At 36.3% G+C, this 27,133-nt stretch overlaps 1 protein-coding gene across 1 annotated transcript in view; it reads left to right on the top strand.

Moving 5' to 3' along the window:
- LOC121375112 (otoferlin-like) overlaps positions 1 to 27,133 on the top strand; it is a 135,845-nt gene that overhangs the window by 14,206 nt on the left and 94,506 nt on the right. Inside the window, exons 8-18 of the mRNA XM_041502356.1 lie at positions 476 to 587; positions 2,269 to 2,561; positions 5,146 to 5,343; positions 6,231 to 6,347; positions 10,502 to 10,654; positions 11,076 to 11,271; positions 12,817 to 13,076; positions 14,005 to 14,166; positions 21,595 to 21,726; positions 23,580 to 23,741; positions 25,122 to 25,293. Of these exons, the coding sequence (XP_041358290.1) occupies positions 476 to 587; positions 2,269 to 2,561; positions 5,146 to 5,343; positions 6,231 to 6,347; positions 10,502 to 10,654; positions 11,076 to 11,271; positions 12,817 to 13,076; positions 14,005 to 14,166; positions 21,595 to 21,726; positions 23,580 to 23,741; positions 25,122 to 25,293 (1,957 nt within the window). The remainder of the gene's footprint in view (positions 1 to 475; positions 588 to 2,268; positions 2,562 to 5,145; positions 5,344 to 6,230; positions 6,348 to 10,501; positions 10,655 to 11,075; positions 11,272 to 12,816; positions 13,077 to 14,004; positions 14,167 to 21,594; positions 21,727 to 23,579; positions 23,742 to 25,121; positions 25,294 to 27,133) is intronic.

The raw sequence follows: 27,133 nt of genomic DNA, 5'->3' as shown, positions 1-27,133 counted from the left end.
AGATAGAGATATTACTTTTCTGACTGGCTGCCATGGTGTTCATTTTTACATTTAGCTGATAGTCAGTTTCACATTTAGCTGATAGTCAGTTTAACATTTAGCTGATAGTCAGTTTCACATTTATCTCCATTTCTCACAAACTATAAGTTCTACATCACTGAAACTTGGTTTATAGTTACATCAATAAATGTTCCTCTCAATGAATGTCGAGAAAATTTTGAAATTTATTAAGCAAAAATGTTAATTTAATTGTGTTATTATGGCCAGTGCCAACTAAGAGGTCATATTTCTGTCTGGGTTATTTCCTGTTTTAATATTATTAATAAGTATCCTATTTAGTGCCCCGTATACTAGGACAAGTGTCACATTATTATATTGAAATCAAACATGAACATTGAATGCTAAAGTTACAATTTTGCTTATATAATATGGATAATGGTTATTTAATTTAGGTTTTTTTAATAATATTACCCAGAATGCTGCAGGCCGACCAGATGAGTACTTCCTGTTTGCTACTTATTTGGAGTCTTCCATGATTGACAAGAAGGCAATTGGTGACAAACCCGTACACTTTGAAATAAGCATTGGTGAGACTTTTCTTATAAATAAGACAAAAGGCAATTACTAATTAAGTAATGAATTCCATTCAGAATTAGGTACTGCAATTTATAAAACATTAGAATAAATACAAGCAAATTTAGTGAGGTCATACATAGTACTAGACCTGAACATTTTGTGATAGAAATATAATGTACTAACTGGATTTTCATAACTCATATAACTCAGTTATATTACCAGTTGGATGTTTGTCTAGTCTTTACGAAATAAACATTTTAAATATATATATATTTTTAAGAGAGGTGAAAAAGTAAAATGTTACTGAAACCTTTCTACTTGATGGTACATTCTTTATTCATCTTATAAGTTATATAAGTACCTATAAAAATGAATAAAGAAGAGTTCATTGCATACTACTCGTTTTAGAGGCCAATAACATCTACAAAAAATCACTACTGTAAGTACAATAATACAAAAGTAGTAAGCATATAGCATAACTATCACTATTACTACCACTATACAGGGTTTCATACAGAGGGGGGAAAGTGGGGGATTTATCCCCCCCCATGATTTTGACATGGGGGGGATATCCCACCCATCAATCTGCAGAGCAGTGGGTTTTTTAAGGTAATTTTTAGCTCTTAGCATAACATTTTCTAAGAAAATGCTAGGTAAAGAGAATATGTTAATTAGCAAATGTTAATTATCTAGCTACAATGTATTTTGCATGTTTTTGGCTTGGGAACAACAGCCAATAGGCGGATGAAAGTTGGTTTCATGGTATGAAACCAACTTTTATCATCAGATTCCAAGAACCATTGAATCAAATTTTATCATCCTTAAAGAGAACCTATTTCAGAACAATTTCCTCAGCAATCTTTTATTTTATTAACTATCATCCTCTCTTTTGATAACATGTATGAGGTAAACACTGACACAATGTCATCTATTAATCCCACTGCACACACAACATTAAAAACTGAGTGGTTTTGACAACTGATTTTATTTCACAAGATACATGAACAGTAACGATAATTTGTGATTGTACGTAGAGAAACTGAAGGAGGCAGAGAAGTAAATCAACCAATGAGCATTAAGTTGTAGGACACTGTTAATTCAGCTTTTTGACAATAATTACACTTGCATATGTTGACAACAACTTTTTGCTTTTATGTTAATATAGTCAACAGTGTATTATTATTTACTTCTCTGCCACCTAAAATCATCGGCTATATATTATGGCTGCTGGCACATGTGCAGTCAAATGATAAACAACGCCGACGAGAGGAAATTTTTTAATGTATAAATTATCAGAATAAAAGTTATAAGATGGAATACATAATTTATTTTGTCCAAATTTGTGACGATTTTCACGGTTAGTGTATCAGAATAGATAAATTTTGCTGACTGTTTTGGCTGCCGGATTGTGTTTCGAGATATCAAGAAATCGCATCTCCGGGCATCTAAAATCAAAATTTTTATGGGGGAGGTGCGCGGTCAGAGGCTTCATCCCCCCTCTGCCGGTCTGATTCCCCCCCAAGATTTTTTTTCTGGCGGAAACCCTGCTATATGGTTAACTTGAATTTGTTTTGATTTAATAATGGTTCAGCATGGCCTTTTTATTCTTCAGGGCCATGCAAGTTAGTAAACTCTTGCCCAATCTTTTTGTTTTTTGTGCAATAAAATATTTTTACAATCGACAATCTTCAGGTAATGCTGGCAACGTTCTGGATGGCTACAACCCACCGTGTCGACACTCCAAATCTGAGAGCAGTGATGAATCAGGAGAAGAAGGGCCAGAAGAAGACACGTCCACGTGTAGTGCTGACATTCCCAAGTGGCAGAGCACCACGTCCCCGGCTAAACCCATCACCCGTGACAAGTGTTACTACCACCTGCCGTACTACGAGGACAAACCATGTGTGTACATCAAGGAGATGATAGAAGACCACAGACGGCGCATGTACAACAGCAACATCATTCAGAAAGTAGCCGAGAAACTGGTGAGTTTTATAGGCAGAGAAGAACTGCAGTTGATCTATTTTAGAGAAAGATTTGCACAGATTACATGAATTGAAATATACACTGTGTGTTGTACTTTCCTCTTCAGCTACTGCTCACCACCAAGGGACATTTTACAAATGAAGATTCCATTTCCAACATGCGATATATCCATTTATGCCATTTTAATAAAACACCATTTTTCTGCAACACAATGTAGTGTATATCACATGAAGCACAGCGTTAAGATTCTGTTTAATGGGCATACAGGGCTTCTTGATTATGGTAGCCCCACTCCCTAGTGATATTCAATGTTGAACTAGTAAATAACTACTATTGCCAGGCCCGATGGCTAGTGAATTTTTTAAGCTTTATCTCCCTCTTTAGGTGACATATCTGATTATTACTATTATTTAGTAAACTTTTATTAACCTAAAGAAAAGTAGGGCTAGTGAATTTTTAATCGTGGCTAGTAAATGTTTTAAATCACTGATCCAGTGGCTAGTGGATTTTATAAAAATTCTATAAGCTCTGGCATAGATTGTGTTTTGACAGAAAATCTATTGCTTTATTGCTGAGGTATACTTTCACTATACTATACTAACCTTCACTATAATTGGAAATTGGCATATATCATGTTTTGGAAATGAGCTCTTCATTTGAAAGTGTTAAGATTAGCATGACCATTTTTGTTGAGAATTAGAGCAGTTTCTGGTACATGTATGTCTAAAATGTTGAACATTTGCTTTCCTTTTGTTGGTATATAGCAGCTTACTGATAGCCAAATATGTTACCATTGTCATCTAGGGAATTTGAATAGTTGTATGCACCCTAAATCTGAACACAATTTTTTTTTATCTATACTCTTCAAAAAAAGAAACGCAAAAGGGTACAAATGGGTTATGTTTCCTACCGGTTCATGCTTTGTGAATATAAGGTCATTGCATGTCCTAAACACATTCCCACGGTTACATTCGATAAAACGCAGCTACTGTACAATAAAGTTCCAAAATGTGAATATTTGCAAAAACGCAGCCACGTGCAAACCATGTCACCACTGCACGTGCGTTGTCTGCACGTGCAACATGAACACCGACAGTATAAAAGTGCAGGGTGTTCGCTTGCCTGGCCTCTGTATCTGGCCGACAGTTGACAATCCAGGACATGCCACGTCTCAGTGAACCGCAGAGAAACAATGCCATCGGCCGACTAGACGCAGGCGAATCCAGAACGGCCGTTGCCAGGGCATTCCATGTGTCCCCAAGCACCATCTCCAGACTGTGGGACCGTTACCAGCAACATGGATCAACACGTGACCTCCCTAGATCCGGTCGACCACGGGTCACTACCCCCGGGCAGGACCGCTACATCCGGGTACGCCACCTTCGGGAACGATTGACTACTGCCACCTCCACAGCTGCAGCAATACCAGGTTTGCGCAGGATATCCGACCAGACCGTACGGAACCGCCTACGTGAGGTAGGAATTCGTGCCAGACGTCCAGTTCGAGGTGTCATCTTAACACCACAACACCGTTGACTCCGACTGCAGTGGTGCCAGATTCATCGACAATGGCCTCAACTGTGATGGAGACAGGTGTGGTTCAGTGACGAGTCCCGATTTCTGCTCCGACGTCATGATGGAAGATGTCGCGTGTATAGGCGCCGTGGTGAACGTTATGCGGCAAACTGCATGCAGGAAGTGGACAGATTCGGCGGGGGTAGTGTCATGGTGTGGGCAGCCATCTCACACACTGGCAGAACTGACCTGGTCCACGTGCAGGGCAACCTGAATGCACAGGGCTACATTGACCAGATCCTCCGGCCACACATCGTTCCAGTTATGGCCAACGCCAACGCATTGTTCCAACCTGACAACGCCAGGCCTCACACAGCACGTCTCACAACGGCTTTCCTACAGAACAACAACATTAATGTCCTTCCTTGGCCATCGATATCACCGGATTTGAACCCAATTGAGCATCTATGGGACGAGTTGGACCGACGCCTCCGACAGCGACAACCACAGCCACAGACCCTGCCCGAGCTGGCAGCAGCCTTGCAGGCCGAGTGGGCCACTATCCCCCGGGACGTCATCCGTACTCTGGTTGCTTCAATGGGCAGGCGGTGCCAGGCAGTTGTCAACACACGCGGAGGCCACACCCGGTATTGACTCCAGATGACCTTGACCTTGGTGGTGTGTCCTATCACTTACTCACAATGTGAACAATCCTGCAACATTTGGTAATTATCGGACTCACCATTCAATAATTAAATCAATTCTCCAAATGTTACGACAATGTGGTTTTGCGTTTCTTCTTTTGAAGAGTATATTATCAAGACTGTATCTCTGCACAATGTAGAGTCAAATGGGTATTTGGCAAGGTTGTGGTTGATTCCATGAATCTCTATCTAGTGCCTCATTTATAGGACAGCCACTCCCGAGGAGATCCTTTACTGGATAATACATCCTTTTGACAGGCACAAAGAGGACTGCCACTCCCAATTAGTACTAGCAAAACTGTATTAAATCAGGGTATTTACATGTAGGTAAGTGATAATGTTTTGTTTTATTTATGTCTTTCAGGAGGACGGCTACAACCTGGTACATGAAATGATCCAGACAGAAATGCCATTCCCTGAGAAACGTCTGCGCACAGTGTTTGAGGAACTAGGTCAAGGCTGTTCAAAGTTTGTCTCCCTAGTGAAGGGGACTGGAGGGGGCTCTGCTGCTGGTAAAACCAAACTGGACAAAGAAAGACACAAACTGCTGGTCCGAGAGATGGTAAGATGTGCTGGGATAATATACTACAGTGAAACCTCTCAAGACTGGACCCTCTGTAAACTGGAATTCCCTCAAAATCAGATGTTTTACAGAGTCCTTTTTTAAAAACCAGGACAGAACTTAACCTCTCTAAACTGGATCCCTCTTAAAACTGGACATTTGTCTTGGTCCCAAGGGTGTCTGGTTTAGAGGGGTTTCACTGTATTTAAAGGTGCAGACCCTAGTTTCAGCCATTGAAAATAGACACTAAGTTTAGTTAATCTACAAACCTGCAATACACATTTGGATAAGGTTATAATAGAGTGAAGCTAAAGTCTGTGCATTTTTAGAATTATGAAAAATGCATTTTGGGGTATTACAAAAATCTGGATGACCAAAACGACTTCAGGCATACGAAATTGAATATTCTAAATAATAAAATGTAAGTACTTCTAATTTAAATTAATAGTGAAAAATATGTTGTGTTTAAAAACTAAGGTCTGTTACTATAAGTTGTATTGTAGGTGTTATTTTATTAATATTTTAATATTTAGATACAGTGTCATCTTCAGATTGCAGGCTTCTAAAACATCTAGTTGAATACTGTAAATTATACTGTTATAATAATTATAGTATTGACATTGTTTTGTAATTTTGTTTTATTTTTAATGTCTAAATATTTAGACACAATGTCATCTTCAGGTTCTAGGCTAGTAACAAACATTTGGTTTCTGTGCTCGACAATAGACTAGTCGTCATGTCTCACTGTATTTAATTTTTAATATTTAGACAATGTTATTAGGAAGATTACAGAACTGTAGCTGCTATTGAAATAATACATCAAGACATTCAACACACATGAACACAGTATAATATATGTATGTTGGTTTTTGAATTCTTTGTTTCAGGACCAGATGTCAACTTTAGCCAGATCTATGAAGGCCACAGTGACCAAAGACAACCTGAAGGTTAAACTGAAGTGTGCCACTCAGTATCTGACCAGACTGCACAACCTCATGGAAGAGGTAATCAAGATGGATATTTTTATAAATGTGCACAACAAGGCCATAATACATGATCAGGGGTGTATCTGCACAATGCAGGGTCAAATGAGCATTTGGCAAAATAATGGTAGATTCAATGAATCTTTATCTAGTGCCTTGTCTATAGGAGGACAGTCACTCCTGAGGAGATCCTTTATTGGAGATTTCATCTTTATAGCACTGCCTCAAAGAGGACTGCCACTCCCAACACTTTTTTTTTTTTTTTTTTTTTAAACTAAATTAAAACTAACACTAGACAGAGATCATTAGAATAACTAATGCTGTGATGACATGCACTAATGAATCACTGAAAACTAAACATTCAACCATTTTCTGACTTTGAATGAGTATAGTTTGACACCCAATAGCCGATGTATTTTTCGTGCTGGGGTGTTGTTTAACATTCATTCATTCATTCATTCATTCATTCATTCATTGAATGAGTATATTTAACAACACCCCAATACATTTTTTAAATGTCTGTTTGGTGTCTAACATAATTATATTGACACTTGGTCTAGAGATGAAACTGCCATAAAGCATCCTGTTAAAATTAATGAATGAATGAATGTTTAACGACACCCCAGCATGAAAAATACATCGGCTATTGGGTGTCAGACTATAGTAAAGTCAAACAAATAAAGTGATGTTCAACATGAATATGAAAATTCAAGATTTAAATAAAAACAGTGTAAAGAACTGTGCAAAAATACAAATATCACAGATAGATACTGACTTTTACTCAAAATTTCAATTTGTGCTGTATTGGCCATTCTCAAAGAGAATGTTACAAGCAAATGGGATCTTTAGTGGATCCAATGGTTTTATTCTGTCCCAATCAGTGTTCGCTACTAGTCTATCATAAGATGTGGTATGTATGCTGTCATGCTCTTGCTCCAGATCCAGCCACTGGTGAAGTCAGAAGCTAGACCTGTAATGGGCATGCTTAAACACTCTGTGGATATTGACATAACAAACAGTAACCTGACCCCTGCTGTTTTGACTGTCAGTGTACACTGGAAAATTACATTGCTGCTGTTAAATAGACTGAATGTCATATTACTTGTATGCTAGACACTAGATAGATGTAGATTTAATCCATACCTGTGATGTCACACTATTGTTCCAACTATAGACTGAATGTCATATTACTTGTATGCTAGACACTAGATAGATGTAGATTTAATCCATACCTGTGATGTCACACTATTGTTCCAACTATAGACTGAATGTCATATTACTTGTATGCTAGACACTAGATAGATGTAGATTTAATCCATACCTGTGATGTCACACTATTGTTCCAACTATAGATTTTATTTTCAACAATCAAAAGTTAATGGTGTATTCTCTATTATGTAAAACACATGTACTAAGGTGTTGCTAAGAAAATCTTTCTTTCTATTTTTCTAGAATCTAAATTTGAGTCTCTTTTTAAACATGGTTTTAGGATTGGTGTGGATTATAAGTTGTGTTTGATTGTTATATTCTGCACACATCTAGAAGTTGTGACTCAGAATCATGTTATGTTTCTGTGTTGTTTCAGCCCCAGCATGCCCTACCCAATGTGTTTATCTGAATCATGTTATGTTTCTGTGTTGTTTCAGCCCCAACATGCCCTACCCGATGTGTTTATCTGAATCATGTTATGTTTCTGTGTTGTTTCAGCCCCAACATGCCCTACCCTATGTGTTTATCTGAATCATGTTATGTTTCTGTGTTGTTTCAGCCCCAACATGCCCTACCCGACGTGTTCATCTGAATCATGTTATGTTTCTGTGTTTTTTAAGCCCCTGCATGCCCTACCCGACGTGTTCATCTGAATCATGTTATGTTTCTGTGTTGTTTCAGCCCCAACATGCCCTACCCGACGTGTTCATCTGAATCATGTTATGTTTCTGTGTTTTTTCAGCCCCAGCATGCCCTACCCGACATGTTCATCTGAATCATGTTATGTTTCTGTGTTTTTTCAGCCCCAGCATGCCCTACCCGACATGTTCATCTGAATCATGTTATGTTTCTGTGTTGTTTCAGCCCCAGCATGCCCTACCTGATGTGTTTATCTAAATTATGTTATGTTATGTTTCTGTGTTGTTTCAGCCTCAGCATGCCCTGTCTGATGTGTTCATCTGAATCATGTTATATTATGTTTCTGTTTTGTTTCAGCCCCAACATGCCCTACCCGATGTATTTATCTGAATCATGTTATGTTATGTTTCTGTGTTGTTTCAGCCTCAGCATGCCCTGTCTGATGTGTTCATCTGAATCATGTTATATTATGTTTCTGTTTTATTTCAGCCCCAACATGCCCTACCCGATGTGTTCATCTGAATCTTGTTATATTATGTTTATGTGTTGTTTCAGCCCCAACATGCCCTACCAGATTTGTTTATCTGAATCATGTTATTTATGTTTCTGTGTTGTTTCAGCCCCAACATGCCCTACCAGATGTGTTCATCTGAATCATGTTATATTATGTTTCTGTGTTGTTTCAACCCCAACATGCCCTACCCGATGTGTTTATCTGAATCATGTTATTTATGTTTCTGTGTTGTTTCAGCCCCAGCATTCCCTACCCAATGTGTTCATCAGAATCATATTATGTTATGTTTCTGTCTTGTTTCAGCCCCAACATGCCCTACCTGATGTGTTCATCTGAATCATGTTATATTATGTTTCTGTGTTGTTTCAACCCCAACATGCCCTACCCGATGTATTTATCTGAATCATGTCATGTTATGTTTCTGTGTTGTTTCAGCCTCAGCATGCCCTGTCTGATGTGTTCATCTGAATCATGTTATATTATGTTTCTGTTTTGTTTCAGCCCCAACATGCCCTACCCGATGTATTTATCTGAATCATGTTATGTTATGTTTCTGTGTTGTTTCAGCCTCAGCATGCCCTGTCTGATGTGTTCATCTGAATCATGTTATATTATGTTTCTGTTTTATTTCAGCCCCAACATGCCCTACCCGATGTGTTCATCTGAATCTTGTTATATTATGTTTATGTGTTGTTTCAGCCCCAACATGCCCTACCAGATTTGTTTATCTGAATCATGTTATTTATGTTTCTGTGTTGTTTCAGCCCCAACATGCCCTACCAGATGTGTTCATCTGAATCATGTTATATTATGTTTCTGTGTTGTTTCAACCCCAACATGCCCTACCCGATGTGTTTATCTGAATCATGTTATTTATGTTTCTGTGTTGTTTCAGCCCCAGCATGCCCTACCTGACATGTTCATCTGAATCATGTTATGTTTCTGTGTTGTTTCAGCCCCAACATGCCCTACCCAATGTGTTCATCAGAATCATATTATGTTATGTTTCTGTCTTGTTTCAGCCCCAACATGCCCTACCAGATGTGTTCAACTGAATCATGTTATATTATGTTTCTGTGTTGTTTCAACCCCAACATGCCCTACCCGATGTATTTATCTGAATCATGTCATGTTATGTTTCTGTGTTGTTTCAGCCTCAGCATGCCCTGTCTGATGTGTTCATCTGAATCATGTTATATTATGTTTCTGTTTTGTTTCAGCCCCAACATGCCCTACCCAATGTGTTCATCAGAATCATGTTATGTTATGTTTCTGTCTTGTTTCAGCCCCAACATGCCCTACCCGATGTGTTCATCTGAATCATGTTATATTATGTTTATGTGTTGTTTCAGCCCCAACATGCCCTACCAGATGTGTTCATCTGAATCATGTTATATTATGTTTCTGTGTTGTTTCAACCCCAACATGCCCTACCCGATGTGTTTATCTGAATCATGTTATTTATGTTTCTGTGTTGTTTAACCCCAACATGCCCTACCCGATGTGTTCAGCTGCATGTTATATTATGTTTATGTGTTGTTTCAGCCCCAACATGCCCTACCCGATGTGTTTATCTGAATCATGTTATTTATGTTTATGTGTTGTTTCAGCCCCAACATGCCCTACCCGATGTGTTTATCTTAATCATGTTATGTTATGTTATGTTTCTGTCTTGTTTCAGCCCCAACATGCCCTACCTGATGTGTTCATCTGAATCATATTATGTTATGTTTCTGTGTTTTTTCAGCCCTGAAATGCCCTGCCCGATGTGTTTATCTCAATCATATTATGTTATGTTTCTGTGTTGTTTCAGCCCCAACATGCCCTACCTGATGTGTTCATCTGGTTGATCAGTGGTAACAAGCGGATTGCCTACCAGCGAGTCTGTGCACGTGACATCCTCTACTCCATTGTTGATGAGGAGAGAGGAAAGGAATGTGGAAAAGTCCAGACATTGTTACTGAAGGTACTAAAAGACAATTTAAAGACAGATTTTCTTTTATTTTCATGTCTTTAATTCAACCTCTTTAATTAAACATATCACAATGAAGGAAACTAGTTTGAAATACATGTATTTTATAATACAATTACATACATTTAAGACCATTATAATTGCTATATTTTCATCCAAAATGTTTTCAAAATGGGCAAGGAGTGGGGTGAGATTTCTTTCTTTATTTCTTTATTTCTTTCTTTCTTTCTTTGTTTTCAGGACATTGGAAATACAAAACATTGATAAATAATTATTTTGAGGGGTCAATCAAAAAAAAATGGAGAGGAGTCTTTATCCTCAGGGAGAAAACACTGAAAGTCAAGGATTTCTGTTTATAATGGCCTAATGCAAAAATGATATTTCTAGTTTATGTTATGTGATTTTTGTTGTTTAGCTACCAGGAAAGAAAGCCATGGGACAAGCTGGATGGAACATCCAGGCCAAACTTCAGGTGTTTCTGTGGCTTGGACTGACTAAACACAAGAAGGACTACCTCAAAGGTTTGCCAGGAGGCTATGAGGAGACAAAGGCTCTCAAACAGTCAGCTACCAGACCACAGTCTGTGCCACCTCCATTCATACATTACAAAGGTAGCATTATGATGTATTTGTTTTAGACTCTGAGAATGAGACCTATATTCTAACAAACAAAACATTCATTATTTAAAAAGCTTCAATTCTCATGACTGACTCTAGTTTGAAGTTGGTATTTAGATAAGAAACCTGTCTCTACCCAGGGCTTCTAGAATTTTGATAAAATCCACTAGCCATGGGATCAGTGATTTAAACAGTTTACTAGCCATGGATAAAAAGTCACTAGCCCTACTTTACTTTAAGTTAATACAGTTTTACTAAATAATAATAGTAATAATCAGATGTCACCTAAAGAGGGAGCTACAGATTAAAAACAGTAATATTGGGAGGTTGGGATGGGGGTAGACTATTCATATTTACAAAATAGACTTAACTGCAACATTTGACTATTTTGTTTCACTAGCCATCATGCATGGAAATATTAGTTATTTACTAGCCCAACAATGAATATCACTAGCCATGGGAGTGGGGCTACCATAATCTAGAAGCCCTGCTCTACCCATAGACATAAGAAGTACAATATGAAGGATGTAAACAAGACCACACTTATGCTAAAATAACTATGGGGTGGGGAACCAATCTCAGTGTTTAAACCTTAGATTAAAGCTTGATAGGTTATGACTTTGTGTCTCAACTGAAGTAATGGGGGGATTTTTATTCTAGTTTGGCTCCAGTCCAGAGTGAATGCACCACTAGGCTGAATGGGGTGTCGTTATGGATATGTCTCCCAAATGTATGACCCCAAATGGGGGATGAATACCCAGCAGGCACTGCAGGCTCAGTTAATACCAAGTTAGCTTTACTGGCAGCAAGTGTGGAACAAAGCAGTCCCATACTGAAATGGAAATACCGCTGCTTCACCATTCTTCTTATTATCATCATCTATATACATGTATTATGTTTGTGATTTTTTCAAATATACATGTACTAATTAATGTTTTAATTTCTTGTTCATGTTCTTAACATTTTTGGATAAAAGAGTTATTTTTAAAAATATGTATTAAATCATAATAATATTTAAATGTAAAAAATAATAATGCATGTAACAATAATAATTAATACAATTTGTTTTTAAATTATTATTATTTTTTATATATCTTTTAATGCCAAGATTTAAGGCTGACAAGTATACTTGACATTATGTAGTGTTCATATAACATATTGTAATAATTTTCAAAAACTTGTGATTTGTGTTAAATCGTGTGCATTTAAAAATCTCCTGCTTTTTGACAAAATCTACTGCTTTTTTAACACACACATCCTGCTTTCTCTTGACTAAAGGTTGACAGGTCTGGGGTTTTTTTTTAAATGTCTGTTTCTGTGATTTAAAAGAAACAAAAAAAACACAACGGAATTGGGACTCAGTAATATAGGGTCTTTTGCAACAAAACGGGCACTAAAATTAAAAAGTGCAATTTTTTATTAATTCTTTTTTTCCAAGACAATTGTACTCCTGCCACTGACTAGGTACATCTCTTGATATATTATAGTTAACCAGTAATTACTTGTGTTATACCAATCTGTTTCTTTTTTTACTTTCAGAGAAGCAAGCGTTCCAGTTACGAGCTCACATGTACCAGGCTCGACAGCTGATTGGTTCTGATGCATCAGGACTATCGGACCCATATGCACGAATTGCATTTGTAGAACAGAGCGTGTGCACTCAGGTGATAGAGCAGACACTGAGTCCAACCTGGGATGAGATGCTTATCATCAAGGAGGTGGACATCTATGGCCTGATGGAGGAGATTGTAGATGATCCACCGACCATCATAGTGGAGATCTTTGACCAGGACAAAGTGGTAAACACATGGTCTAATTATCGGTGGATACTTTAATGGGAGGTTTGGGTAGAGTAATAACATCTATAGACTGATGAGGGTGATTGTAGATGATCCACCGACCATCATAGTGGAGATCTTTGACCAGGTCAAAGTGGTAAACACATGGTCTAATTATCGGTGGATTCTTTAGATGAGAAGTTTGGGTAGAGTAATAACATCTATAGACTGATGAGGGTGATTGTAGATGATCCACCGACCATCATAGTGGTGATCTTTGACCAGGTCAAAGTGGTAAACACATGGTCTAATTATCGGTGGATTCTTTAGAGCAGAAGTTTGGGTAGAGTAATAACATCTATAGACTGATGTGGCCAGGATAAAGTGGTAAACATCATGGGTGTAGGTTGCGAGGGTTTGGCGTTTTACTTCAGGGTAAAACTGAGTTTATTAGATAAACTCTTTAAAAAATGTGTTTGTATATTTTACTTCAAGGTAAATATGACTATTGGATGAACTTTTTACAAAATGTACTTAGATGATTTAGTTCAGGGTAAATATGAGTTCATTGGATGAACTTTTTACAAAATGGACTTAGATGTTTTAGTTCAGGGTAAATATGAGTTTACTGGACAAGCTCTTATACTTCAGAATAATGTGAAATATTGGATGAGCTCTTTGTAGTATGATTGTGTTTATGTGTTTTTACTTCAGGGTAAATCTGAATTTATTGAACAAGCAGGTCATAATAGGTGTTTGCATTTTTTTACCTTAGGGTTAATCTGAATTTATTAGACAAGCTCTGCATAATATGTATTTATATATTTCTACATCAGGGTAAATTGAAGTTCATTGAATAAACTGCATAATATGTGTTTATATATTTATAGGGTAAATCAGAGTTCATTGAACAAGCTCTGTAATATGTGTTTATATATGTTTACTTCAGGGTAAATCAGAGTTTATTGGACGAGCTCTCTGTAAGCCTCTTGTCAAGCTGAGTGATGAGAACTACAGTCCCCCCAAATTCCCCCCACGTCTGGAGTGGTGGAGTGTGTACCGGGGGCCAGATCGGGCCGGAGAACTCTTGGCAACATTTGAACTACTGCAGGTAATCATATTAATAATCCATAATACTGAAAAATAAGGTATCATTACTGGTAAGCCCAAACAAAATAGGTCAACTATATTTACTCCTTCAGTTCCAGATAAAATTTTATATATGTATTCTTTCCACCTTTCCTTTTTTTTTCCTTTTTGACAAAATAGTTTTTTTTTTAATACAGGATTGGAAAATTAAAATAGGGTCTGAACTGAAAATATACTTGATGTTATCTCCTTATTTGACTCAACATGATAAAACATATTTTTTTGTTGGATTTTTTTTTTTTTTAAATGACACCACTAGAGCACATTGACTTATTAATCATTGTCTATTGGATATCAAACATTTGGGAATTTTTATATATATCTTTCATATGCACCCTCCCACAGACAGGATAGCACATACCATGACCGTTGATATACCAGTCATGGTGCACTGGCTGGAACGAAAACATGTTTTTGGTCTGGTTTTAATTTTACTTCATTATAATGCTAACCTTTAAATAAACTGTCTAATTTGATAAACTAAATCTGCATCTTTTGTGTCTCATGCAGTTTAAAGAGGAATCCACTTTATATGTTAATAATCTTTGAGGGGCGGGACCAGTGGTACAGCGCTCGCTCAATGTGCAGTCGGCATATAAAAGATCCCTTGCTGCTAATTGAAAGGAGCAGCCTATGAAGTGGCGACAGCAGGCTTCCTCTCTCAATATCTGTGTGGTCTTTAACCATATGTCTGACGCTATATAACCGTCCAGATACCAACTCCAAACCCTGAGTGAGTGCTCTGCAAGGCTCAGTAGGTAGGTGTAAACCACTTGCACTGACCAGTGATCCATAACTGGTTCAACAAAGGCCATGGTTTGTGCTATCCTGCCTGTGGGAAGTGCAAATAAAAGATCCCTTGCTGCTAATCGGAAAGAGTAGTCCATGTAGTGGCGACAGCGGGTTTCTTCTCAAAATCTGTGTGGTCCTTAACCATATGTCTGATGCCATATAACCGTAAATAAAATGTGTTGAGTGCGTCGTTAAATAAAACATTTCTTTCTATATAACCGTAAATACAATGTGCTGAGTGTGTCATTCAATAAAACATTTCTTTCTTTCTTTTTTTAATAATCTTTGACATGCTTCCAATAGAGTACTGTTAAGCATGCTTGTCATGGGCACAACCTCTGATTTTGCCAGAGAGTTCTGTCTTAGACATATGATAAATAATGTATTAACCGTTTATTTTCCAATTAATGATTTTCTGAACCTTAGTGTATGTTACTGCAATTTGTTTTTAATTTTTAATAATATTTTTAACTTGTGTATGCTATAGTTAATAAAATAAATATTAAGCTAGAAAATGTTATTTTATGAAGTTTTAATTATGTTTGTGTAGATGCTGCATCTTGATTTCATATTTAGTTATATTATAGGCATGTGTGTGCCCTGCATGCTTGTTTGTCTACCTGAAACTTTGATCTAGTCTTTGTGATTAATTTTATTGAGTTAATTGATTGTTAAAGAAAAAAATGCTTGTTCTCTTGAATAAAGAAAGTTTTAATGCATAGTTTTAAGTTATGAAATCACAAATGTTAATGCTTGCTCACATTGGAACTTTAATTTTAGTTGTATGCAGTAAAGGAATCAATACATTATTTCAGCTTTTAGTTGTGTATAGTCAAAAAAACAATCAAATATTTGAGCTTTTAGTTGTGTATAGTCAAAAAAACAATCAAATATTTCAGCTTTTAGTTGTGTATAGTCAAAAAAACAATCAAATATTTGAGCTTTTAGTTGTTTGTAGTAAGAGAATGTATCAAAAATATTTTATTTTGAATGATAAATTATTCACATTTGAAGTTTTAGTTGTATATTTTGAAATAACCATTCCAATGTAGTGTTTTATTTTGAATAGTAAATTACTCCTATTTTGGATTTTAGCTATGCATAGTAAAAGAACCAATCCAAATTAGTTGGGTTTTTTTGGAATGGTAGTTGTTCCATTTATTTCATTTCAACTTATTTTCGTGCTTATATCCAATTAAGGTTCAAGCACACTGTCCTGGGCACACACCTCAGCAATCTGAGCTGTCTGTCCAGGATAGTGTGTTAGTTGTTAGTTGGTTAGTGTTTAGTGAAAGAGAAGAGGGTGTAGTGGCCTTACACCTACCCATTGAGCCCTTAAGAACTCGCTCTGGGTTTGAGCCAGTACCAGGCTGCGAACCCTGTACCTACCAGCCTGTAGTCCGATGGCTTAACCACTGCACCACTGAGGCTGGTATGGTAGTTGTGTGCATTTAAAGAATCAGTCAGACTTAACCAATTCAATGTCAACTGATAAATCAATCAAATATTTGAGTGATAAATTGTATGTAATGAAGAACCAATCAAAATTGGTATTATATTTGTAATGGTGAATTTACTTTATTGTTTTATTTTTATTTTTTGAAAATTGTTCTGTATTATTAATTCTACTAAATGTGAACTAATTACTAATAAAACTGCTTCGTGTTCATTAATAAATAACAGTTTTTCCTTTTCACATTAGCTGCTTGATGCTATTGTTATTATTGCTAGTTTGCTCAGTGGGATGTTAATAAGCAATAAATGGGATGTTAATAAGCAATAAGTTTTCAATTATTACTGAGCCTTTTTTTTTTATAAATGTTTTTAAAGATCAAATAATCAGTAATGAACAAATCAATGCAAAGGCTATTGTTTGTAACATGTATGGCATTAAAAACAAAGAAGACAATATTAGTGTAAAAAGTATTTATGTCATACAGTTTGGTTGGTTGTTTGGTTAGTAGTTTGAAATAAGACCAGTTATAATCATTTCAGGTATATGTACACGTAATTATGGAACTATTTTCTCTCAAAACTCCCATCTACAAATTTGGTTTCATACAAAATAGTTCCAACATTGAGTATGTGACTAACATTTCAATCTTCTTCCTTTTTTAATACATTGTGATTGTATGTTGCAAAACCTTACTATTAATCATTACTGCAAGTTGAACAGTGTGACTGCACCTTCAGTAACATCCCACTGTGCCTTAGTGAGATTTGTGTTGTACCTAGACCTGACCCTGCTTTTGTGATTGTGTGTATAGTACCCCTTTGATGAGAAGGACCTGCAGATTGCCTATGAGTTACCATCGTATGCCAGGAAGTCTCTCTGGGTATATCATTCTTACCTGCTGCTTACCTGTGTTGTGTTGTCACTTTTGTCTTCTTTTGTAGCTTTACCTGTACTGTATTATTCCTCTACAGTACCTGTGTTTGTCTTGTCACCTACCTGTGTTGTCTTGTCACCTACCTGTGTTTGTCTTGTCACCTACCTGTTGTTTGTCTTGTCACTTACCTGTGTTTGTCTTGCCACCTTACTGTGTTTGTCTTGTCACTTACCTGTGTTTGTCTTGTCACCTACCTGTGCTCCCATTGGGCTATTTCTCATTCCAGCCAGTGCACCATGACTGGTATATCAAAGGTTGTGGTATGTGCTGTCCTGTCTGTGGGATGGTGCATATAAAAGATCCCTTGCTGCTAATCAAAAAGAGTAGCCCATGAAGTGGCGATAGCAGGTTTCCTATCTCAATATCTGTGTGGTCCATAACCATATGTCTCACGCCACATAACCGTAAATAAAATGTGTTGAGTGCATCCTTAAATAGAACATTTCCTTCCACCTATATGTACCTGTGTTTGTCTTGTCACCTACCTGTGCTTGTTTTGTCACCTACCTGTGCTTGTCTTGTCACCTACCTGTGCTTGTCTTGTCACCTATCTGTGCTTGTCTTGTCACCTACCTGTGCTTGTTTTGTCGCCTACCTGTGTTTTTGTCATCACCAACCTGTGATTTTGTCATTACATGTACATGTACCTATCTGTGTTCTTGTGTTTACCAGCCTGTTATTTTGTTATTACCCACCTGTGTTTTTGTGATTCAATACCCACCTGTGTTTTTGTGATTACCTACCTGGTTTTTTGTTAAATTATCTACCTGTATATTTTGTGATTACCTACCTATCATTTTGTTATTACCAACCTATTTTTGTCCCTTCCTGGGGTTTTGTGTTTACTTAGTTTTTTGTGATTGCCTACCTATTTTTGTTATTTTGTGTTATTGTCCTACCTGTGTGTTTTTTACCTAACTTTATTGTTTGTCTTTGTTGTCTTGATGGTTCTGTCAAGAGTGTTGACTTTGGTGATGAAACTCACTGTTATGAATGATAGGTCTAACATTCTCACAGAAAAATAACAATAACATAGGAAAAATTAATCATCAACTATTGAATGTCAAACATTTGATAATTTTGACACCTAGTCAGATGATGATGTCATTATGCATCACATTGTCATTATGACATCAGGTTGGTTTTAATGATAATATTTTCTTGGAATATTAACAAAAAAGGACAAAATATTAATAAAACATGACATATCTATTCTATGTGTCTGTTCAGCTTTATTTGTTTGTTTGTTTGGGAACATCAGCCCACATTGCAAGATGGTAACATGTCCTGGCATATAATATCTTGTGTTGTCCTATTCATCTTAGGTTATACTGAATGTTTTCATTGATTGTCAGTTTTTAATGCAAGGTTTAATTTATCATAATATGAATAGTCATCTTGTCCAGAGCAGTATCTTCAGCACTGAATGTTAAAATCAAAGGATGCTTCATCCTCAAGTTCTACCTGGTCACGATTGAAATCATCTTCATTATCTTCTTCCTATGTACACCAAAATTGTCATTCCCATCAATGTCTGGTTCATAAACAGCTGAATTTTCCCAATTGCAGCAGCCACTTCTACAGCAGTAGCCACATAGAATTAAACAAAACAAACCTGCCTTCTTACAGCCACATGATCACTCACAACCACTTTTGCAGTTGCATAAAAGGAGAGTTAATATTTTGTGGTGCAGGAAGCTGGTATGTAAGAGCCGGGGCAGATGTCCATTTACCAATTCTCAGTCCCAATCAGTTGGTGGCAGTGCCACTCCTAACCACTGTTGGTAAACTCGAAATGAATGTTGCATTGCTGTGAAGGATGTTGGTAGTAGGGCTGCTAAATGTATCTTATTGTGAATTGGTCAGTTTGTAACTGCTTTAATAAATTGTTTATATCTGATTATTCCGTAATACTGTGGTCTTAGTGGCACCATACAAGACAAGCAGGAAATCTTCCCCTGCAGGTGACACAGAACTTTGCAAAGAGGTCGGGTTACTGAAGACCTTTACCCAATGCAGCAATTTGGGATTCTTTTGAAGAACGTTAAACACTTTCATTTTGCCATGTCTGTACATAACAGAGGTGGTCTCACAACCAGTCACTGCATGCATGAACAGCATACTGCCACAAGAGTTTGGTAGCATCATTGAACACTGCTGATACAAAACATCTAGACATTTTACACCTTCAGATTTGAATAAAAAGAATTGGTTGTCTGACTTCAACAGTTATATCAGAAGAAGACATCTACATCTATTACCACCTTGATGACATCATTGTAGGCTGACAGCTTCATTTCCATTCACTCAATCAGTGTATCGGCATCCATTACTGCATATTTCATGCATATGTCACCATGTTCCAGAAGACCAGTCAGAGGCTAAATAAACCTGGCTTTATTATTTTCATAATATGGGAATCCTTCAAATGAATACTAATTGGCATATTGTCTGTAAGCATGATCTCTTTAGACTGTGATTTCATTGCTTTGTGATTCTGCTTCACTCTTGGCATCACTATATCCATCAAATACAACACTTCTTTTTTTCCAATTAAGATATCCAAATTTATGCCCTTTTATGGAAAGGAGGTAATTACACATATGCCCTGCATGGTAGGTTCATCTATTATATATGCTATTTTCTTTTGGAAACATCTCCACTCAGTTATGAACCATAACTGGACATTCAACATTTGCTTGTGCCATTGTTACAGCGATAGTTTTGCAAAATTCTACATTATTCCTGATTCAAGGCAAAATGCTGTTATAAGTTGCTGGATCCAGCCTTGGTTTTATTGTCTACATGTAAATTTGCTTATCCACACATAAACCAAAAATAGTAACGTTTGTTGAACACACAAAACTGAATGTTTAAAATCAAATTTTACTAAATGAAGAGTAGCCTATGTATATGAGCTGTAGGTTTCTCTTTTCACTCTGTAGACCAAGTGCAATGGCATAGCTAGCATGAGGCAGATGAGGCGCGTGCCTCGTCTGGAATTTCCCCAGATTTATTTAATTTTTCCCATGACACTGATATTTATTTTACAGGTCTGGGTTTGCCTCAGTATTTTTCCCTCTCTGGCTACGTCCCAGACTTAGTGTCACAGTTATATTCCACCTGACAGTTGCTTATGAATTAATGTATTGCAGTGTCATTATATTCAATACTACTTTGTTAAACAGTGTGTACAACCTGTTTACTTTCTTTGCTGGCTTAATTAAGTGATAGTTTTGGGTGGATATTTTTCTTTGTGTTTTCTTTTCTCTGTTTATAAATTTCTGTATCATTTAAATTTTCCATTATCTTGCATTTTTAGATCTGTTTGCTGTATATATATTCTCTGACTCTCTGTCTCTGTCTCTGTCTGTCTCTGTCTGTCTCTGCCTCTCTGTCTCTCTCTCTGTCTCTCTCTCTGTCTCTCTCTCTCTCTCTCTCTCTCTCTCTCTCTCTCTGTGTCTCTCTCTCTGTTTCTTTTTCTCTCTTTCTCTCCTTTTCTTTTCAAAGCTTCTAATACAAATTAATTGGCAACATAGGCTTTGCACAATTTCATTACATATGTTTGCAGTGACAATGCACATCTTTGTTTAGCTGTAATAATTATTTTATGTATTCAGAATTAATTATTTAAAAATTAATTTCAATAGTGCTAATTAAATAAATATTGACATTTTCAAGTGTTTTGAACTCCAACAAGTAACACCATTATTATTTATTATATGTAAACATTGAAATGGTTTTGCTTTTGAGTCCAAAACTATTTAGAAAATAGGAATTATCAATTGTTTCATAGGTGCTTGAATGTTTATGGTGTTATAAATAAAACAGTAGCATTCCATTGTTAGAAATTGCTCCAGTTTTATTCTATTGCATGGAATGACATTTTTCCTTAACAAACTAATATCACCCTAGAAAGATAATAATTATTAAATTTCTATAAAACCACAATACTAACCCTACTGCAATATAACACTGAAATATAGAACACAAAATAAAATGTAGATAAATATACAAAACATAGTCTGCAAACTAAAATAATTGTTTACAATAATTAAAACAAAATTGGCAGCAGTTTTTGGTAATTTGTTTATTACTGACAGCACCAGTTGAAAATAAGTGATTTTTTTTGGTTATAAATGTTAGTTTTTCATAACTCTGTCATTTTTGTTAACATGGTATGATTGAAAATTGTTTTCCATTTGCAGTTGGCTCCCTTTGGTGATCGCAGTGGACAGGACTTGCCCCCAATGGAGTTGCCTGATCTTGGTAAGGACCGAGGACCCATCATGCCTGTCCCAAAAGGAATAAGACCAATCCTTAGCAAGCACAGAATAGAAGTGAGTAATTCTTAATATCAAAACTGTTAGAGCATTCAAAATGGTATCTTTGTGCAAGATAAAGTCTAAAGGATATAGCGGATACTACATGAGTTCCCGTGAGAGACCATTTATATTATAATGAGTGTGTTTTCAATTTTCACGACCAAAAGCAAGTGATGTATGATTGAAAACACATGAATTATAATATAAATGGAACTTTAGGGAATGAGTATAGTATTTTTCATTTATTACACCACACATCAATGAAATAAAATCAGATAGCATGACTTCCAACATATCTAATCAAATCATGGAAATGCACACACCTAAGGTCAGGCAAGATAAAGTCACTTGACGACTGGTGGTCACTTGTTGATTTAGCTATTTATTAATGAAACTATGCATGACTGGTACATCAAGGGTCGTGGTATGTGCTATCCTGTCTATGGGATGGTGCATATAAAAGATCCCTTGCTGCCAGTCGAAAAGAGTAGCCCATGAAATGGTGACTGCGGGTTACCTCCTTCAATATCTGTGTAGTCCTTAACCATATGTCCGATGCCATATAACCGTAAATAAAATGTGTTGAGTGCGTCATTAAATAAAACATTTCCTTCCTATCTATTAAATGGGTCTGGATTTAACTCAGTCGGTTGAGTGCTCGCTTGAGGTGCTTGCATCGCAGGATGAAACCTCCTCATTGGATCCATTCAGCTGATTGGGGTTTGTTCTCATTCCAACCAGTGCATCACAACTGGACAAAGGCCGTGGTATGTGCTTTTCTGTCTGTAGGAAAGTGCATATAAAAGATCCCTTGCTGCATTATGAAAAATGTAGCGGGTTTTCTCTGATGACTACAAGTCAGAATTACCAAATGTTTGACATCCAATAGCTGATATTTAATTAATCAATGTGCTCCAGTGGTGTCGTTAAACAAAACAAACTAACTTTTTAACCATCAATGAAATTTACACAAACAATACTACGAACGTATTCAAGGCTGAACAAAATTACTAAAATATATATTTTGTTAAATTAAGCAGCTAACATTAATTATAAGAATTGGCAGCATGTATTTTTCCTATTATATGTATATGAATCAAAAGAACCACGTGCACACTTTTTACATGACAATCTGTGTGATCAGCTGATTGGAGGTCATGACTTCTCAAAAGACATATTTCTGCTACCACAGTATAATAAAATAATATATAAAACATGGATTGTAGACATTTGTGCACATATGATGTTGTAAACAAAATTTATATACATATATATTATTTCTTATTCAACTAAAAAAAACCAAGGTATGTTGTATAATGTGTTTCTATGGTGATGAATGTCAACTGTTTCAGGTTTTGTTTTGGGGAGAGTGTAACTGAAGCGAGTTCAGATTGACATGGAGTGTATACACATGATGTCAGCTATGTGATATATAATGTATTTGTGATAATCAGTGTCAACTGTTTCAGGTTTTGTTCTGGGGAGTGCGGTATCTGAAGCGAGTACAGCTACAGACTGTGGATCACCCCCTGGACCAATGTAGAGTGTATACACATGATGTCTGCTATGTAATATAATGTATTTAAGTTGATAAATGACAACTGTTTCAGGTTTTGTTTTGGGGAGAGTGTAACTGAAGCGAGTTCAGATTGACGTGGAGTGTATACACATGATGTCAGCTATGTGATATATAATGTATTTGTGATAATCAATGTCAACTGTTTCAGGTTTTGTTCTGGGGAGTGCGGTATCTGAAGCGAGTACAGCTACAGACTGTGGATCACCCCCTGGACCAATGTAGAGTGTATACACATGATGTCTGCTATGTAATATAATGTATTTAAGTTGATAAATGTCAACTGTTTCAGGTTTTGTTTTGGGGAGTGCGGGATCTGAAGCGAGTACAGCTACAGACTGTGGATCACCCCCGGATCGACGTGGAGTGTGCAGGTCACATACTGGCATCCTCCATCATTCAGAACGCCAGGAAAAACCCTAACTTCAGTGTACCAGTCAAGTATTTTGATGTGGTCAGTTACTCATAGCTAGCTGTTTTTAAAATTAATTGTTTTAATACAGTGATATACATCTCTAAACCAGGCAATCATAGGGCCAATTAACCATTATGTACTGATATTAAACAAAGGACCATGAAAAACATCTGGTTTTGAGGGAGTTCTGATTTACAGAATGTCTGGTTTAGAGAGGTTTTAGTGTATGTGTATAGTCTTATTCAACTTACTGTGCTAGCACAACAAATATGCTATTCAACCTGAGTCATACCTACACACTGCAGAATTCTCTCCCTTGCCGGATATGCGCAATGCTTTGAACTTTGAACCGAGAATGAAGTTACAGGTAGCCCGTGCAAGGATAGCATCATGGGCGGATCCAGGAAATATTTTTAGGGGGGGACCAAAAAAGAAGGGCACATTGACTCATCAAAAGGGCACCTTACTACAAGTTTTGATATTTACAATTAATATGAATTCCTACAGTTCTACGTCATAATATACTAGCAATAATGAAGTAAATTGGCGTCACTCGCATTAGAACCTCAATGGGGCCCCAATGAGACTCAATAACACAGACACATATCTGCAAGCTTGCGCATGTACACGAAAATCTTGATTTCATTTATCTACAATATAATTATTGTTTACTTAAAAAAAAAAAAATTCTACAGACAAAAAGGGCACTTGGACATTTTGAGGGCACTTGAACAATTTTTGGGGGGGACGCGTCCCCCTGGTCCCCCCCCTTGGATCCGCCCATGAGCATTGAGCATATCTGGCAAGGGAGAGAATTCTGCAGTGTGTAGGTATGACTCAGGTTGAATAGCATATTTGTTGTGCTAGCACTAGGTAAGTATGAATAATAATGAAAATTAGAAACAAATTTTCTAATTCTTGGACAGGAGGTTGTGGGATATTCAATATGTTGTGGGAGGTTAAAGCACAATCTCTGACTTAGCCAGTGACTGGGTCCGGGACAGAATGTGTGTCATTAGAATAACACATTGACATTTTCCCCATTCCAACCAATGCTTCACTACTGCTAAATCAAAAGCTGTGTTTTATACTGTTCTGTCTTTGGGAAAATTCTTATAGGAGTGACATATATGACAGCAATTGGGTTCTGCTGTCACTATCGAGATCATTTGTAACACCAAGTATCTTATTAAACAAAAAAAGTAACTCGCACATTGCAAGCACTCCTATTTCTCATTGCAATTATACTGAAAAAAGGAAAGACATGGCTGAAATGAAATTATAACTGAAAATAATTATAGAAGATTACGCTGTTTGTGCCTATTTTTAAAAATTGTCTTAGGATGCATTTTAGTTTCACATTTTTTCTCTCATGATAATACACGTATATACATTTTGTTTTGGTTTACTTTTACCCAGGAACTTCCTGAAAATGAACTCTACTGCCCACCCATCACAATTCGGTGTGTGGATTGCCGCAGCTTTGGACGATTTGTGCTTGTCGGTACCCACATGATCAGCAATATCCACAAGTTCATGTATGTACCAACCACCAAGAAGGCCAAAGCAGTCATACAAAAACTCTTCCCAGGTAAAAAACAGGAACTATTTAAATTTCAAACATGAAATACTGAAAATAGAAGATTGTTGCACCTGCATTTAGTACAGTGGCGTACCTAGGGTATGGCAGGTATGGCACGTTCCCTGGGTGCCACTTGAAAGGGGGCGTCACTGAGTAGTTTCTGTTAAAGTCGGACGTTATCTAAAAAATGGGTGTCAGATATTTGGACAGGGGTGTACTTTCATTGCTTGCCATAGGCGCTATTTTCCATAGATACGCCACTGATTGTGTGTTACAGTTTGAAGGTGATACCTTTGTTTTTATGGTTTCAACTTGTAGTTAGTAGCAACTGCTTTCATCAATTTATTTCTTTATTCTTATTTTATTGGGATTTGTCACTCAAATGATCATATGTTGAGGGTGGAAATATGAAAACTATTTTATTAAATCTCAGATATTTCTTGACATTTTCCATTTTAAAAAGTGTATTATTTGACAAGTCTGATTGAACTTTGATCTTACTGAACATGCTATTTGTTAACAGGTCTGATATGAACCAATGTTTCAAAGTTGTTAATATGCTGGCATATACATATGGGATAGCACTTTACAGGGGAGGAGGAAAGGAATTTGCTCTGAAATTGTTGGTGATATATTCAAAATATTTGTGTTCTTGAAAACATTTCTCATACAGCCATATTAAGGAACTATGATTGTGAAAATTCATTGTTGCCCTGTATATCATTTTAGCAAGTAATACTATTTTATTTAGTATAGTGTATTACAGGACATACTTTATATGTTGGATAGATAGTATTTTATTAGATATGTTTTCATCAACATAATAATGTTTAAAATTAATTAACATTATATCAGTTTCAAAATACAGAATGATGTTAAACAGACATTTAAAAAGTAAAAACAATAAAATCTATTTCTAGTAGTTTTGAAAACAGCCTCGTCTGTCTTGTAATTTTCTGCTTTTTTCAAAACGAAATACTTTATTTTGTTAATTTGTTTCGGCTATTTTTATTTATTTTACTGATTACTTTTAAAACTGAAAAAATAAAAATCAGACCAAAAAATGGCTTATTGCAATTGGTTAAGTTGTGGTTCCCTGCTTCTATTCTGTTTACTTACAATGAGTTAATCACTGCAATTTATATAATACACAGAATGTTTGTGCACCAAGTACATTTATTTTTCTGTATTTGTTTTTGTATTTTTTTATTTTTTTACTGAATATGACCATATTACAAAGCATGTTTAAATGTGGCCTAGTTATCATTTTAAGTTGTTGTTTCTTCCTGTACAGATGAGCCCACAAGTAAGTTTGTTTTCATCTTGGTGTGCTTCATGCTATACTAGTACTAACTTAATAACTAGCCTGCTGAAAGCTTTCTTCATTTATTGTTATTCATTCTATGCTCTGTTTAGCTCAGGTAAGCTGTTGATATCTACTTTTATCATGTAGTGTATTTATAAATAACATGGTAACCATGTCTAATATTCCGTGAGTACCATAATAATGTTTGATATTCGCATTATTATTGCCACTTAGCCTGTGTAGCATTTTGGACCTTTTGGATGTTTAGTTCTTTTAATATTGGCTATTTGATTTAGCAACTTGCTAACATATGGCATTTGGTCCATATGAATGACATTTATTCAGATTTTGGTCAATATTTTGATTATTTAAGATGACTTTATTTGCCAATTTGGATTGATATAGCATTTTGGACCTTTGATATATTTTATGGCAATGAAGTACACATGTAGCTCAGTCTTATTTGACTTTTTGTTTATTTAAAACAAATCATAGCAAGAAAAAAACAGTTTGGATTTTATTGATTTGATATCCATAATGAAC

The sequence above is a fragment of the Gigantopelta aegis genome, chromosome 6 (assembly GCF_016097555.1).
Source record: "Gigantopelta aegis isolate Gae_Host chromosome 6, Gae_host_genome, whole genome shotgun sequence".
NCBI classification, from domain to species: Eukaryota; Metazoa; Mollusca; class Gastropoda; order Neomphalida; family Peltospiridae; genus Gigantopelta; species Gigantopelta aegis.
The sequence above is the reverse complement of the archived record's forward strand: the minus strand, read 5'-3'. Positions and strand labels throughout refer to the sequence as shown.